The sequence below is a fragment of the Sinohyriopsis cumingii genome, chromosome 3 (assembly GCF_028554795.1).
Source record: "Sinohyriopsis cumingii isolate HCF-2022 chromosome 3, ASM2855479v2, whole genome shotgun sequence".
NCBI lineage: Eukaryota > Metazoa > Mollusca > Bivalvia > Unionida > Unionidae > Sinohyriopsis > Sinohyriopsis cumingii.
In genome coordinates, this window is record NC_142963.1 from 105,960,923 (window position 1) to 105,978,653 (window position 17,731).

General features: G+C 32.4%; 1 protein-coding gene across 1 annotated transcript in view; it reads right to left on the reverse strand.

Annotated features, from left to right (window-relative positions):
• LOC149803471 (caspase-3-like) overlaps window positions 1–17,731 on the reverse strand; it is a 45,629-nt gene that overhangs the window by 15,092 nt on the left and 12,806 nt on the right. Inside the window, exons 4-5 of the mRNA XM_089953194.1 lie at window positions 7,796–7,977; window positions 617–749 (exon numbers count right to left, since the gene is read on the reverse strand). Of these exons, the coding sequence (XP_089809320.1) occupies window positions 617–749; window positions 7,796–7,977 (315 nt within the window). The remainder of the gene's footprint in view (window positions 1–616; window positions 750–7,795; window positions 7,978–17,731) is intronic.

Genomic DNA, 17,731 nt, shown 5'->3' on the forward strand with positions numbered 1-17,731 from the left:
TCCAGATCAGGTCTAGAGCCTTGACTTTGACAAAATCATGTCAAATACACAAACTTATTTTGTATTAGTTACATTAACAGCAATATTCTTTCCATGTGTCAATAAAGTTGGTGATAGGTTTCAATTTACAATGATAATCTAATTTCTATCATTCCTTAGTAAGTGTCATGAATATCTGCAATTTTTCAATCAAATTTTGCAGATTTATTCACATTACAGCTTTTCCAAAATAAACAATCTGTTCTAATAGAACTAAATAACTTTCAGAAAACCTATTTCTAAGATAACATCTATTGCAATAATCCACCATTTCCACCACAAAATCCTGGTTAGAAATGAGAGAAAAATAATATAATACATTTATTCATATGCACTGTTGTGTATTTTATAATTGGTATCAGAAGTTGTTGGCAGGAACTTGGCGAAACATTGTTCACGCTATCAACACTACTGCATATGACAGGTTCTACTACTACACTGACCAAAAGGTAGACAATCACCCTCCTTCTTCATTTATATATTCTTGCAGCTATATTCAACATAATATTATATTCAGTGGCCAAAATCATACTGCATTCATATTTGATGTAAAATTAACGGTCCCCATCCTATGTACCTGGAATGGAAGAGTAAGCTATCAAGACATCGGCTTGGGTGGGAATCTTTGTGATACTCTCATTTGGCATGAAACCCTTGGCATCTGCAACATTCAAGCTTACTCCTTCGTCAAACTTTTCTCCTTGACAAGCCTGAAAATAGATACCAGCAGAAGAAAAAGTTAATGTGTGGCTATCAAACATTAGCTCATCACTGAGATTCAATGCCTAATTAGTCTAATATTTTAACAATAACAATAATTAAATCTAGAAATCACTGCTATTAGACATATGACACACTGTGCACCTTTGATATACAGCAAACAGTGATTCACTGCTAAGAAATAGTATTACTGTAATCATAATCTCGCAACACTGGTAGGTAGGTGACTAACCATTGCTCCCATGACTTATATAGAGGATATCTGGTAGGTAGGTGACTAACCATTGCTCCCATGACTTATATAGAGGATATCTGGTAGGTAGGTGACTAACCATTGCTCCCATGACTTATATAGAGGATATCTGGTAGGTAGGTGACTAACCATTGCTCCCATGACTTATATAGAGGATATCTGGTAGGTAGGTGACTAACCATTGCTCCCATGACTTATATAGAGGATATCTGGTAGGTAGGTGACTAACCATTGCTCCCATGACTTATATAGAGGATATCTGGTAGGTAGGTGACTAACCATTGCTCCCATGACTTATATAGAGGATATCTACCTGTACTGAGTGAATAAGTGTGTGAAATAACTTAGTAATTTTCATGAGCTACAAACCAAACAGGTAAAATACTTTAGGTTTCACCACCAAGATAAAATATATTCATTATTCACTCAGAATAAGTAAATTTTCTCATTATTTTTATGTTCAAATGTATTGACTAGCAATATGTATAACAGATTAAAATAGTCATTTTCTTATGATATCAAGTGCAATAGTATCATCTGGTTACTGTTTATATTCTGTTTTGTGTACAGCTGCATGGAAAATATCAGTACTGACATAATTCTCTTACCTAATTACCAAATTCAAGGCAAAAATTCACATAAACAACAAAAAAAAAATTGGAGGAAAATAAAATAAGTATGTTGTGGGACTTGAACCAGGTGGTGATTTTGTGTGACACATGGCCAAATTTACCATCAGACCAATCAAGTCACAAAACAGATCTAATTTCTTGATCATAATGCTGTTGATGTTGCAGTGAATCATCAAAGTTTTCTATTGGAAATTCCACTAATTCACAGACTAGCATACATTAAAAATGTATACATTAAAAAAAAATGTATTGATGACTGCAACTCCCAATATGTATCAGACACCTTTGTCTCACATTCAAACAGATTTTGTCAAGTTGAAATGAAGATTCTTATGACAACATTTTTTCTTAGTTTAATCATTTAACATAAATTGAACAGAAATTAAAATCAGTATTTTTAAAGACCAGCAATCAGTTATAGGTATTCTTCTGAAAGACCAGCAATCAGTTACAGGTATTCTTTTGAATGACCAGCAATCAGTTATAGGTATTCTTTGGAAAGACAAGCAATCAGTTACAGGTATTCTTTTGAATGACTAGCAATCAGTTACAGGTATTGTTTTGAATGACCAGCAATCAGTTATAGGTATTCTTTGTGAAATCTTTGGCATAATGGGGACAAATCCTGTCACAGAGCACTGCACCAGATAAGCTCTTAATTTTTTCTATAGGAATACCTCAGGAAGAGAGACTTGAGGGAGTCTGTAGGGTTGTGAAGAGTGTCCAACACCTATGTGCAGAGCCGCAAGGGGCTGATACAAGGTATATAGGGACACTGACAAACGAAACTCGTTAAGTCGGATCCTGAGGATAGATATGATAACAAACATCAGCCGATACTCCATACATGCACCATAGGAATTGGGTTACGATGAAGTATATAGGCATAATAGTTGAGTACATTTAAGTAATGACACAAATTGGGGGTCAAAAGCAAAGTTGAGAATGCATGAAACTTGGCAATGGCCCAGCTTGGCCATTTTTCTATAGCAATACCTCAGGAAGAGAGACCTGGGGAATTTGTAGGATTGTGAAGAATGTCTGACACCTGTATATGGAGCCATAAGAGGCTGATAACAAGGTATATAGGGACACTGATAACCAAAACTTGATAAGTCTGATCCTGAGGATTGCCATGATAATAAACATTAACTGATTTGACAAAGGCCCCCCAGAACAGAGCTGGAATGTTATGCAAGAAATGCCCCAAATAAACAACATGGTGCAAGGAGGGGAGGCAAGTAGTTCTTTCCGCAAATAATGTTAAAGATTTAAATGAGGCATCTGCAATGAAAGGAATGCATCTCTACAGGCATCTGAGTTGCAATATGACTGATGCCTAATGACCAGCAATCAGTTACAGGTATTCTTTGGAAAGTCAAGCAATCAGTTATAGGTATTCTTTGGAAAGACCAGCAATCAGTTATAGGTATTCTTTTCAAAGAACAGCAATCAGTTATAGGTATTCTTTGGAAAGAACAGCAATCAGTTATAGGTATTCTTTTGAAAGAACGCCAATCAGTTACAGGTATTCTTTTGAAAGAACAGCAATCAGTTACAGGTATTCTTTTGAAAGAACAGCAATCAGTTATAGGTATTCTTTTGCAAGACCCGCAATCAGTTATAGGTATTCTTTGGAAAGACCAGCAATCAGTTATAGGTATTCTTTGGAATGACCAGCAATCAGTTATAGGTATTCTTTGGAAAGACCAGCAATCAGTTATAGGTATTCTTTTCAAAGACAAGTAATCAGTTATAGGTATTCTTTTGCAAGACCAGCAATCGGTTACAGGTATTCTTTGGAAAGACAGCAATCAGTTACAGGTATTCTTAGGAAAGACCAGCAATCAGTTACAGGTATTCTTAGGAAAGACCAGCAATCAGTTACAGGTATTCTTTGGAAAGACCAGCAATTAGTTATAGGTATTCTTTTGCAAGACCAGCAACAGTTATAGGTATTCTTTGGAAAGACCAGCAATCATTTATAGATATTCTTTTGCAAGACCAGCAATCAGTTATAGGTATTCTTTTGCAAGACCAGCAATCAGTTATAGGTATTCTTTGGAAAGACCAGCAATCAGTTATAGATATTCTTTGGAAAGACCAGCAATCAGTTATAGGTTTTCTTTTTCAAGACCAGCAATCAGTTATAGGTATTCTTTGGAAAGAATAGCAATCAGTTACAGGTATTCTTTTGAATGACCAGCAATCAGTTACAGGTATTCTTTTGAATGACCAGCAATTAGTTACAGGCATTCTTTTGAATGACCAGCAATTAGTTACAAGTATTCTTTTGAATAAATCATATTAAGCATTAACTAAGCAAACGAACTTTAGTCAACAGTTAGTGCCTAATACTTTAACTGCGTAATACATTATTTGTTTGTTGTACATTACTGTTTGCTATACAAATTATATAAATAGAATAAAATCTGCCCTCTAATAAAAGAATTATCCCTGCAAATTAGGTCATGTAAACCCTGTGAAGAAACAATGTGTAACAAGAAAGGCAAATCCTGCATGTACAGCCACAATCAGAGCACTGACAAGGTTAATGGGGAACGTGACCAAATTGTCTCAGTTTGATAATAATTCATCCCAAAATTGAGGATAATACATCAAAGGGTTCAGGAAATAACAGTAAGCAAAAAAAAAAAAAAAATTTAAACCGAGGGCAAATTTTCTCTATGTCCCTGAGTTCAAGGTCACAAGCGCAAATGAGCATGTCATAGAAAGAATTGCCGTATCTTGATAACAGATGATGAGGATCTGTCAAGAGATTTGGAAAATGTATGCAAATGAAAGTCTTTAAACAAAACATTCAAGAAAGTTAACAGCAACAACAACAGGGAAGTGACTATTAGACCTCTCTTCACACTAACATGGGTTCACCAAATATAATCAACCTTTTCTGAAATTGCTGAGAATATTTTAAAGGTATTCCAAAAATCACATCACGTAAGCGCATTTGCTCAATCTGTAGTGATGAAGCCAAACACCAGAATGGCTATAAACATAACAGTAAATCTCTGTATTCTCCAACCTATTTCAGCTTTCCTCTCAAAAACATTTCAGCTTTCATTTCTACTCATTTTGGATTTCATTGCTGTCTGTTTCAACTTTCATTGCTACCCATTTTGGTTTAAGTTGCTACCCATTTTGGTTTTCATTGCTACCCATTTTGGTTTTCATTGCTACCCATTTTGGCTTTCACTGCTACCCATTTTGGTTTTCATTGCTACCCATTTTGGCTTTCATTGCTACCCATTTTGGTTTTCATTGCTACCCAATCTGGCTTTAGTTGCTACTCATTTCAGTGAATTGCAAGAGTTACCCAATATTTCTGGGATGCTAGATAGTGCTGTAGGAACTGATTAGCATATATTTCATTAAAAAAAAAAAGTTTAAAAGTGGATTGGAACTCATACTAGTAAAAGTGGATTAGAACTGAGTTGACCAAGTGAAAAAATGGCAAATGCTCCAATTACTCATTTGAGTATCTATTTCTTTAAAACAACCACCTCTTGTTAAAAAGATTCCAAAGCATATTAAGGAAAATTCAAGAAAATCAGTTGAAAATTTTCAAGCTGAACTTGCACATAGTACATTCTTTCCATCTGTCTTACATGGCTGGATAATCTTTTCATCTTTTCAATGATTCTTAGAAAGACAATAAATGTGGTTCATCTGTGCTTTTACTACTGTAAAATCAAAATCAATTTTCTCAGTAAGATTAAAATATGTATTATTACACACTGAATGCAATGTGAATGACAAACTGCTGCAAGATGATGGTCATAAAATAATAATAAAGTATCCAAACTGAGCATAATCAGTTTACACCTGGATACTTGTGATATTTAGTCTTTTGTCTCAATTTACTGTATAACATACATTGACAACAGGATACAGATGATGAAGTTGTGTTGTGGAACAAAAACATTATTCATTTGCAAGACACTTGCTGTCAGTGTTAAAATTATCTTGGATAAAAACTAGTAAGTAATGATATCAATTCAACCCCATTATTTTATTTTTAGAAAAAACAACAATAACTTCCTATAATACTGGCCACATATTTTTAAAGAAAATACCTGTTTGTAGAGAGAAAATACAGCTACATACTCCACCGGTCAACTTTTTTTTCAGAAAGTCATATTTCTATGAAGTGTTATGAAACAAGTTTCTGTTTTAGATTTCTGGAGCACTTTTTCATTCAGATTTTTGTGGTTTGTGTTGTATATAGAAGTAATATTATTTTATATGGGAAAAAAACTGTACATGCATTTTTTATAAGATAAGGATTTATTTTTCTATTTTTTTGGGGGGGGGGGATTTGTCCATGTATCCATTCATCTATCTATTTATCTGTCCTGAGCGTTACATGCTGTACATGACATTGGAAACCCTTTATTAATCCCACCAAATATCACCCATATGATACAGTCATGCAAATGAGGTTTCTAGTGGATGATAAGATCATAAGAGATATTTGCTGAAAGAGTCAAAAACCTCATTTATGGTATATACATATATATTTCAAACCTCACCGCTCCTATATTTCTTCACTGACATAAGAAATAAATATATTTTTTACTGGCAAAAGATGTGAGCATGTTTTGGTGCAATTCATTTTGACATTTAGCCCCCCACCCCCACTTTTGAAAACCTAGAGATAAAAATAGACATTTGAATTATTCATAAAACTTTCCACTAACTTTTTCTACAACACAGTTTCTAAGAACAATCTGAAGCCATTGTTGCCAATAAAGTCCACGCAATCAAAAACTCAAGGAAATAGGTGATTACAAAAATGACATCAATAGCAAACATGAGCTTGGATACCACAGGACCCTTAACCACTTGGGAACTTGATTACTTAACTACTTTAAATTTGTTATTTGTTTTAATGTTTCTTTTACCTACTGTATTATCAGGCAAAAAATTGTGCGAGCTCTCTGACAAGGATCAACCTATGTCTTTTAGGAACGATAAAAAGCAGACTAATGCACAACTTAATGGTAAAAAAAAGCCATTTATTTCAAAGAATAGTAATAGCAAAAGATCAGCACATTACAAGCCTCCAAACATTTTCTAAACTTCTATACAAATGAAACAACTGATAAAGAATTATTTTTAAAAAGACCAACATGTGACAACTTTGTCTGCCACAGACATCCTATGTTTAACCCACTCAACAAACTCCATCAATATCAATCAGCATCTACATCTGTTGTGAAAATCTACCTATATATTGTATGCGTACACATACTTATATATTTTATGCATACTATGAAGTATTACACATACTTATATATTTTATGCATGCTATGAAGTATTACATACCCAAATACTATATGCATACTATGAAGTATTAAACATACCCAAATACTATATGCATACTATGAAGTATTACACATACCCAAATACTATATACATGCTATGAAGTATTACACATACCCATATATTTTATACATACTATGAAGTATTAAACATACCCAAATACTATATGCACACTATGAAGTATTACACATACCCAAATACTATATACATACTATGAAGTATTACACATACCCATATATTTTATGCATGCTATGAAGTATTACACATACCCAAATACTGTATGCATACTATGAAGTATTACATATACTTCATATGACAGCAGATTAACAATGCAATATTAGTAGGTAATCAAAGTTTAACTTGATTTTTTGAAAATCCTAGTAAGCATGATTATTCTTAAATTATTTTTTTCTATTATCTGAAACAAGTATCATCACAAAACATTGTGGAACACAAAGGATGCTTGTAATAGTCAGAGATTAACAGTTCAAGTTTAGATGATTTTGTTGTTAAGTGAACTTCACAGCTTAATTCTTGTTCAGACGACAAAAATTGTCACCAGAAATATTTTTAAGTGTAGTATTTTCCCTGTACATAACACAATGATGGAGAAAATGTTAGCTAAATTAAGGCTTGCAAAATGATTATTTGCTGTAATTCTCCTCTGATAAGCTGATATGTGCTGATAAACCCACCAACCCCTCTTTTGGTAAATTTCAGTTTTAGAAAGATTTCTCCAATGACAAACCTACCATCTACTCTTCCAAATCATTAGATGGCTGGTATTACCATTGAGAAAATAATGTACCTGAATGAAAAAGATCTTTGGCTTTCCTACAAGGCCAGGACAAGCTTTGCCCTTGAAGTATTTGAGAAGATCCTCAAGCTCGATAGGTCCATCTGTTCCATACACAACACCCTCCTTACCGTGAGTCAGGATTGCACACATGAAGCAGTCTGAGTTACGGTGATAATCATCTTCTCTTGAAGCTGTAAATAAAGAATATCCAACTAGGCCTATGAATATAATAAAAACTTTAAGGTTAAATATATCATAAGAATCTATGACGGAAATACATGTTTGAAAGACAAACATATATTATTCACGCTTGCATAATGAACAGTTGCTTACCTGGACTGAAGGAAGGAAAAATGGATATTTGCTGAATAAGTAAAGCACACATCTTTATTTTCAAATTTCTCCTCATCTACAGGAGACAGACATTAAACTTTAAATGCTTATATAAGAAAAGCAGAATTTGTTGAAAAATTGAGTACCAGTACTAACCACTAAAACGAAATGTCATGTAAGTTCACCTGTACATTTCTTGTAAACATTTCTAATTTATTAAGTATTCCCAATTCAAATACTCTTGTTTTCATAAAACATTTTTATGTCACAGTTATAAATCTACTGTTACATAATAATTAGTTAAGCATGTTGTGAATATTTAATATATGACTTTGAAATTACAATGGTTTGTAATTATATGATTGACATGTCTAAAGACTTAAAATCAATCTATTTCTTAAAAAGCTTTGATGTAAAAACAATATTTTATCAAACTGTCTTAATACAGTTCCTAAAACATATACCTGGATATATCATACTTAATTTGTGTGTGATGTTAGATGACTGAGAAATCTTTGTTCAAAACTAATTTTAAAAATGTAAACTGTTTGAAATTCATATTTTAAAACTTTCTTTTGTTCTGAGGAGAATTTGTTGAATCATAATTCATCATGGTGGCATTTGTAAAGCCATTCTGAAAATGTATACATTTGTATATTTATCAGATGAAAGTAAAAAGTTATAAAGTTTCAAAAACAAAAGTGTCTCCAACCTTTCATCATTCACCTTTTTTACCTCAACTCTTACAAGTAATTATTAACTTCAGTATTTGCTGGAAATAAATTCCCACTGATAATAATATGCACCTGATTTTCTAAAGACAATAAAAAATTTTTAAGAACTACTGTCTCCACCTACTGATGTATCTTCTACCAATTTTTTTTGACTTGCAAACAACTTAAACACTGAACTTTAACACTGCTGATTACATCTTTGTTGCCAAAAATGTGATAGCATGTCATATTATGCTAATGCAGGTTGAACAAACACTATGACACTATATGACCAATGGATATTAAACAAAAGACCAATGACATATCAAACATACAAGACCAATGGCATATCAAACATATATGACTATCGCATATCAAAGATATTAGACCAATGACATATCAAACATATATGACCAATGAAATGTCAAACATCAATGACAAATGGCATATCAAACGTAAGACCAATGGCATATCAAATATACAAGACCAATGGTATATCAAACATATATGACCAATGGCATATCAAACATATTAGGCCAATGGCATATCAAACATATATAACCAATGGCATATCAAACATATAAGACAAATGGCATATCAAACATATATGACCAATGGCATATCAAACATAATACCAATGGCATATCAAACATATATGACCATCACATATCAAACATATTAAACCAATGGCATATCAAACATATATGACCAATGAAATATCAAACATCAAAGACAAATGGCATATCAAACATTACAGAAATCTTTAATTCATCTCTGTGTACAAACACAGTGAAACTATTCACAATGTAAATCCTGTAGGACCCAGAATTTCTATTTTGGGTTTTAATGGGTTGTTGGTTTTGGTGTGGTTCTTGATAGTAAATGATAATTGGAATATGTATTTATAGTCACTGCATATACATCTGTATGGTTTTATTTTACTTTTTAATCCTTTACTTTTAATCCTTAATATTTTGAGATCATATAATTGCCAGAAACTCTGATTAAATTTAAAAGTTTCAGTTTACTGGTTTTAATTTCTGTGTAAAATTTGGGACCAAACATTTCTCACTTTCCTAGTAACAAAGTCTCAGTTTACTGAGTAAAGTCTATTGAAATTAAGAAAGAAAATTTGAATATTGGTTTTCTCAGTTTAAGTCTTGAGATGTTTCATAATAATGGCTGTATAAATATATTTAAACAATGACTGCATTTGATTAATATACGCTGTACAAATCACACACATTTATTAATAAGTATGAGGGTAAATTTCTTTTAAAGGCATACATTATCAATACTTTACATTATTAATAATACTAATATGTTATCTTTTTGTAAATCTTTCAAGTTTGGCTAATATGAAGTTATGCCCTAGGCTATAAAAATGAGAGACCTTCATGACTGTATGCTTCAAATGAAATTTTGTCAAATTCTGTCAAGTGAAGTTGGATAAAAGGTTGAAAATAGCAAATTCTGAAGGATGGATGAAGCACAATGGGATGCATGTCCATAACAAAATCATCAGCATTGTAATATCTCTTATGACCATTTTCTGCACAGTCCCTGTACTCCTGCTCTAATATCCCAACACAAACTGCATTGCTACTGCAATGATGCATCCATGTAGTAGCATTTGAAGGTGATTCATTGCAATATACATACATTACAGTTGAGAAAAGAAAAATAAGAATGCCTATGGTAATGGGACTGGTGCTTGACTGGTTGAAAACAATTTCCAGGAATCCAAGAAAAGTTTTTTCTGTCCTTTTATCTACTGAGTATTGGAACCATTTTTGGCATTATTAAGAAAATGCAAATTTGGGAGCAAAAATTACTTCCTTGTATGTCTAAGCTAACATGTTAACAAAATACCTTTATGAACAGGACAAGATTCTTTGTCTTGACCTTTTGACCTCAAGCCTAATAACATTGATAGAAAATCAATGAACTAGTTAAAACAATGTCGGATATACTGACATGCTAAGTTTTGTTAAATCTAAAATCACTATAATTTAGAGGGAAATAGCAAAATTATTTAAGTGGCAAAATTTAATGTAGTTTTCACTGTATCCACAAACTGGGTCGTATAAAACTCTACTCATTCTTCTTTGTGTCAGCATTCTCACAATCACGTACAGCTAAAATCCATAGTCAAGGCTTTTGACCTTATAGTCAGTGTCAAAGTGCTATAAGTGTTTTCATTGGAATGCATTGCAAAGTCTGGTCAAAAGTTTTTCATATATGTACAAGGTACTGTTTTCATAAGCTCAGTAAAGTACAAAAAATGTAAGCAATGACCTTTGACTTGACCTGAAGGTCAATAAGGCCTGGTTTTCAAACTCTTTCACAAAAGTGCAGATATATTGGTTGTCAGATCTGCACCAATTCCATTCAGAAGCAATTAAATATTGTGAGAAGTGTTTTAGTGAAAACCCTATGTTCAGGTTCCAATATTCTTGCAAGATGGGTAGTGAGAACTAAATTTTCTAGATGGATGCTATGGTGTTATGGTTGAGGTCAGATGAGCAACATTTTCTTTCAGAACATGTGAGAGATACAGTAATTGTTATAGTCCTTTAGTGAAAACAACATGGGAATACCATCATCCATTCAGAAGAAATAGCTATTTAATGACTTCCAGTGCAGCCATCTTGGAGGTTAGATCAGCATCATGTTAATACATGGAGCCAGCAGTCTTTGAGAGATGCACATCTACAGTAAGGCCAAGCTGTATACTCTATACCAAACTTATCTAACACCATGCACTACAATGGTAGACAACTCCAATCAGCACTAATTACTGCAAATTGACAGCCTAGATGACAGTAGCTGATATCTTCTTTCATTGATCAAGTAAAAAATTTCAAAGCTTCACCCATTACAATAATTAACATCACCAATTCCAAATTTAACATCATTTCTAAATCCAGAACTTTGACTTTAAGGACACTGATTCTCAATTTACTTCATAGCATACTAATTTTTAAAGGTACTGAACCATGAGTATTAAAGTGACCTAATCAATGTCATTTAACATACTAACCCTAAATGTACTGAACCATGAGTATTAAAGTGACCTAATCAATGTCATTTAACATACTAACCCTAAATGTACTACCCATGAGTATCAAAGTGACCTAATCAATGTCATTTAACATACTAACTCTAAATGTACTGAACCATGAGTATTAAAGTGACCTGAAAAACGTCATTTAACATACTAACCCTAAATCAAATGTACTGAATCATGAGTACTAAAGTGACCTGAAAAATGTCATTTAACATACTAACCCTAAATGTACTAACCATGAGTATCAAAGTGACCTAATCAATGTCATTTAACATACTAACCCTAAATGTACTGAACCATGAGTATTAAAGTGACCTAATCAATGTCATTTAACATACTAACTCTAAATGTACTGAACCATGAGTATTAAAGTGACCTAATCAATGTCATTTAACATACTAACCCTAAATGCACTGAACCATGAGTATCAAAGTGACCTAATCAATGTCATTTAACATACTAACTCTAAATGTACTGAACCATGAGTATTAAAGTGACCTAAAAAACATCATTTAACATACTAACCCTAAATCAAATGTACTGAATCATGAGTACTAAAGTGACCTGAAAAATGTCATTTAACATACTAACCCTAAATGTACTAACCATGAGTATTCAAGTGACCTAATCAATGTCATTTAACATACTAACCCTAAATGTACTGAACCATGAGTATTAAAGTGACCTAATCAATGTCATTTAACATAAAAACCCTAAATGTACTGAACCATGAGTATTAAAGTGACCTAATCAATGTCATTTAACATACTAACCCTAAATGTACTGAACCATGAGTATTAAAGTGACCTGAAAAACGTCATTTAACATACTAACCCTAAATCAAATGTACTGAATCATGAGTACTAAAGTGACCTGAAAAATGTCATTTAACATACTAACCCTAAATGTACTGAACCATGAGTATTAAAGTGACCTAATCAATGTAATTTAACATACTAACTCTAAATGTACTGAACCATGAGTATTAAAGTGACCTGAAAAATGTCATTTAACATACTAACCCTAAATCAAGTGTACTGAATCATGAGTACTAAAGTGACCTAATCAATGTCATTTAACATACTAATTTTTAAAGGTACTGAACCATGAGTATTAAAGTGACCTAATCAATGTCATTTAACATACTAACCCTAAATCAAATGTACTGAACCATGAGTATTAAAGTGACCTAATCAATGTCATTTAACATACTAACTCTAAATGTACTGAACCATGAGTATTAAAGTGACCTAATCAATGTTATTTAACATACTAACTCTAAATGTACTAAACCATGAGTATTAAAGTGACCTGAAAAATGTCATTTAACATACTAACCCTAAATGTACTGAACCATGAGTATTAAAGTGACCTGAAAAATGTCATTTAACATAATAACCCTAAATGTACTAAACCATGAGTATTAAAGTGACCTGAAAAATGTCATTTAACATACTAACTCTAAATGTACTAAACCATGAGTATTAAAGTGACCTGAAAAATGTCATTTAACATACTAACCCTAAATGTACTAAACCATGAGTATTAAAGTGACCTGAAAAATGTCATTTAACATACTAACTCTAAATGTACTAAACCATGAGTATTAAAGTGACCTGAAAAATGTCATTTAACATACTAACCCTAAATGTACTGAACCATGAGTATTAAAGTGACCTGAAAAATGTCATTTAACATACTAACCCTAAATCAAATGTACTGAATCATGAGTACTAAAGTGACCTAATCAATGTCATTTAACATACTAATTTTTAAAGGTACTGAACCATGAGTATTAAAGTGACCTAATCAATGTTATTTAACATACTAATTTTTAAAGGTACTGAACCATGAGTATTAAAGTGACCTAATCAATGTCATTTAACATACTAACTCTAAATGTACTGAACCATGAGTATTAAAGTGACCTGAAAAATGTCATTTAACATACTAACCCTAAATCAAATGTACTGAACCATGAGTGACCTGAAAAATGTCATTTAACATACTAACTCTAAATGTACTGAACCATAAGTATTAAAGTGACCTGAAAAATGTCATTTAACATACTAACCCTAAATCAAATGTACCGAATCATGAGTACTAAAGTGACCTGATCAATGTTATTTAACATACTAACTCTAAATGTACTAAACCATGAGTATTAAAGTGACCTGAAAAATGTCATTTAACATACTAACCCTAAATGTACTGAACCATGAGTATTAAAGTGACCTGAAAAATGTCATTTAACATACTAACTCTAAATGTACCGAACCATGAGTATTAAAGTGACCTAATCAATGTCATTTAACATACTAACCCTAAATGTACTGAACCATGAGTATCAAAGTGACCTAATCAATGTCATTTAACATACTAACCCTAAATGTACTGAACCATGAGCATTAAAGTGACCTAATCAATGTTATTTAACATACTAACTCTAAATGTACTAAACCATGAGTATTAAAGTGACCTGAAAAATGTCATTTAACATACTAACCCTAAATCAAATGTACTGAATCATGAGTATCAAAGTGACCTAATCAATGTCATTTAACATACTAACTCTAAATGTACTGAACCATGAGTATTAAAGTGACCTAATCAATGTTATTTAACATACTAACTCTAAATGTACTAAACCATGAGTATTAAAGTGACCTGAAAAATGTCATTTAACATACTAACCCTAAATGTACTGAACCATGAGTATTAAAGTGACCTGAAAAATGTCATTTAACATAATAACCCTAAATGTACTAAACCATGAGTATTAAAGTGACCTGAAAAATGTCATTTAACATACTAACTCTAAATGTACTAAACCATGAGTATTAAAGTGACCTGAAAAATGTCATTTAACATACTAACCCTAAATGTACTAAACCATGAGTATTAAAGTGACCTGAAAAATGTCATTTAACATACTAACTCTAAATGTACTAAACCATGAGTATTAAAGTGACCTGAAAAATGTCATTTAAATTACTAACCCTAAATCAAATGTACTGAATCATGAGTATCAAAGTGACCTAATCAATGTCATTTAACATACTAACCCTAAATGTACTGAACCATGAGTATTAAAGTGACCTAATCAATGTTATTTAACATACTAACTCTAAATGTACTAAACCATGAGTATTAAAGTGACCTGAAAAATGTCATTTAACATACTAACCCTAAATGTACTGAACCATGAGTATTAAAGTGACCTGAAAAATGTTATTTAACATAAAAACCCTAAATGTACTGAGCCATGAGTATTAAAGTGACCTGAAAAATGTTATTTAGCATACTAACTCTAAATGTACTGAACCATGAGTATTAAAGTGACCTGAAAAATGTCATTTAACATACTAACCCTAAATCAAATGTACCGAACTATGAGTACTAAAGTGACCTGAAAAATGTCATTTAACATACTAACCCTAAATGTACTAACCATGAATATCAAAGTGACCTGAAAAATGTCATTCAACATACTAACCCTAAATGTACTGAACCATGAGTATTAAAGTGACCTAATCAATGTCATTTAACATACTAACCCTAAATGTACTGAACCATGAGTATTAAAGTGACCTAATCAATGTCATTTAACATACTAACCCTAAATCAAATGTACTGAATCATAAGTACTAAAGTGACCTAATCAATGTCATTTAACATACTAATTTTTAAAGGTACTGAACCATGAGTATTAGAGTGACCTGAAAAATGTCATTTAACATACTAACCCTAAATCAAATGTACTGAACCATGAGTACTAAAGTGACCTGAAAAATGTCATTTAACATACTAACCCTAAATGTACTAACCATGAGTATCAAAGTGACCTGAAAAATGTCATTTAACATACTAACCCTAAATGTACTGAACCATGAGTATTAAAGTGACCTAATCAATGTCATTTAACATACTAACCCTAAATGTACTGAACCATGAGTATTAAAGTGACCTAATCAATGTCATTTCCATACCAACTGGCATAACCTAGGATTACTTCCATTATTTAATCAAACTAGTAAATATTGTCCAGTCAGGTGCTTCTTCTGAGTTTGTATGCAGAAAGTAAATACCAGGCATCATGTTAGGGGGCAATTCAGGCTAATAGTTCCCATCACCTGTAAAATATGACTTTAACACACCAGAAATCTGCTGCAGAACCTACCAATACCCAATCCTTATCAAATAGATTTCATACTCTCACAACTCACATCATCACAACCAAACTTACATTAAATAAAAACACACATCAAAATCCATTGGATGGCGAAATATATGCTTAATCTGATGCAGTCTTTGCTGCTCTCAATAGTTCAGTATGGGGGTTTGAAGGTAATGCAGGTGTCATTAGTGTTCATCTTTGCACTTGATCACTAGAGACCAGATGGTACTGCTGTCCAAACTTCCCTGCTGGATTTTCAGAGCATATTCTGGTGAGAACTGAGTTGGTTATGACAACTATAATGTAAGCATGGTCAAACTGTATCTGAGATGTGCTTGGCTATATAGACAAAGTGAGTACGGTATATATCACTTCTGTGACTGGCCTTTTCATTGGAGGAAGGGGAAGAACATAGTATTTTCAGTTTTAATGGGGCTTTACACTGTAATACAGCAGTAATAAATGTCTCTGTCCAATTTGGGTGCTAAGGCATTATCAACACAAATCAACTGAGCAAACATGAGTGAGTTCCTGTTATTGTCTTTCAGTCAATCTATTTCATAGCTAAAATCATCCTGAAAAGCGTGGGTCACTTAACTGTATTTTAATAAGAATAAAGTAATGAATTACAATAAAGAGAACTAATTTAAATGTTCAATTTAGTGTGTCAAATATGCTATGATAAGAGTCTGAGGTTTTTTAATGAAATATGATGAAAATCTGTGACAACATAAAATAACCATATCTTACTATAAATATGATATTTTACTAACAAAACATCAGAGTCCTGTGATGCTATATAAGGGCAGCGTTCCTATTTCTATGGACATAATAAACTTCAATATGATTAATATCAATAAGATGTTTGCAGTAGAATTAAATTTTCTCCCTTACTGCTGTGCTTGACAAAGCAAAACTCGGTTAACCTGGAGTTTTTAAAGTTATTTTTGCTGGGCTTTTCTGATAGCATATTGCCTAACGAATCACACTCTTAAAAAATTAATCACACTTGAACACTGTTCCAACAACTGAAATAATCATATTTTGCATTTTATATCTGGAGCAAAAATCCAACTTCAAAGAAACATTGTCACTGATTACAAACATTATTAATGTTGGCTTCAATATTCTCGTTCAATACAGTCATGTGTTCTTCTGCATGTCTCTTTGATTAATATATTTAACTTCAAACGAATTTGGTTCTTCTCCTTTGTGTACTTTATGTAAATTAGTTAAATGGACTTGCCAACAGCAAAATTTGACATGACATATCGCCCTAGCTATAGAGAGCCAATTAAGTAATCTCTGAAAGGTGGTTGTTTATCTCTGACCACCTTACCTTTTAATTGATCAGCTGTATGGCCCAAGGATACGTTAGTTGAGCTTTGCGCAGGACTGTTTTCATGTTCATACATACTACAGATTACAGGCATATATCATAGTGGTCAAGAAATATTGGGAGTTTTCTTTATGTTGAAAAAACTTTGGAGCTAAGATTCTTGAAAATCACATCAGGGGCATTTGGGAATCCAAAATTGTGTTTTTCATGTTACATAGAGTGTTATGGCACTGGTATGGTTGTGGTCATGGATTACTGCAGAGTTACATGGCAGAGAAAACTTAATGTATGCATCCAACCAAAGTGGAAGCTA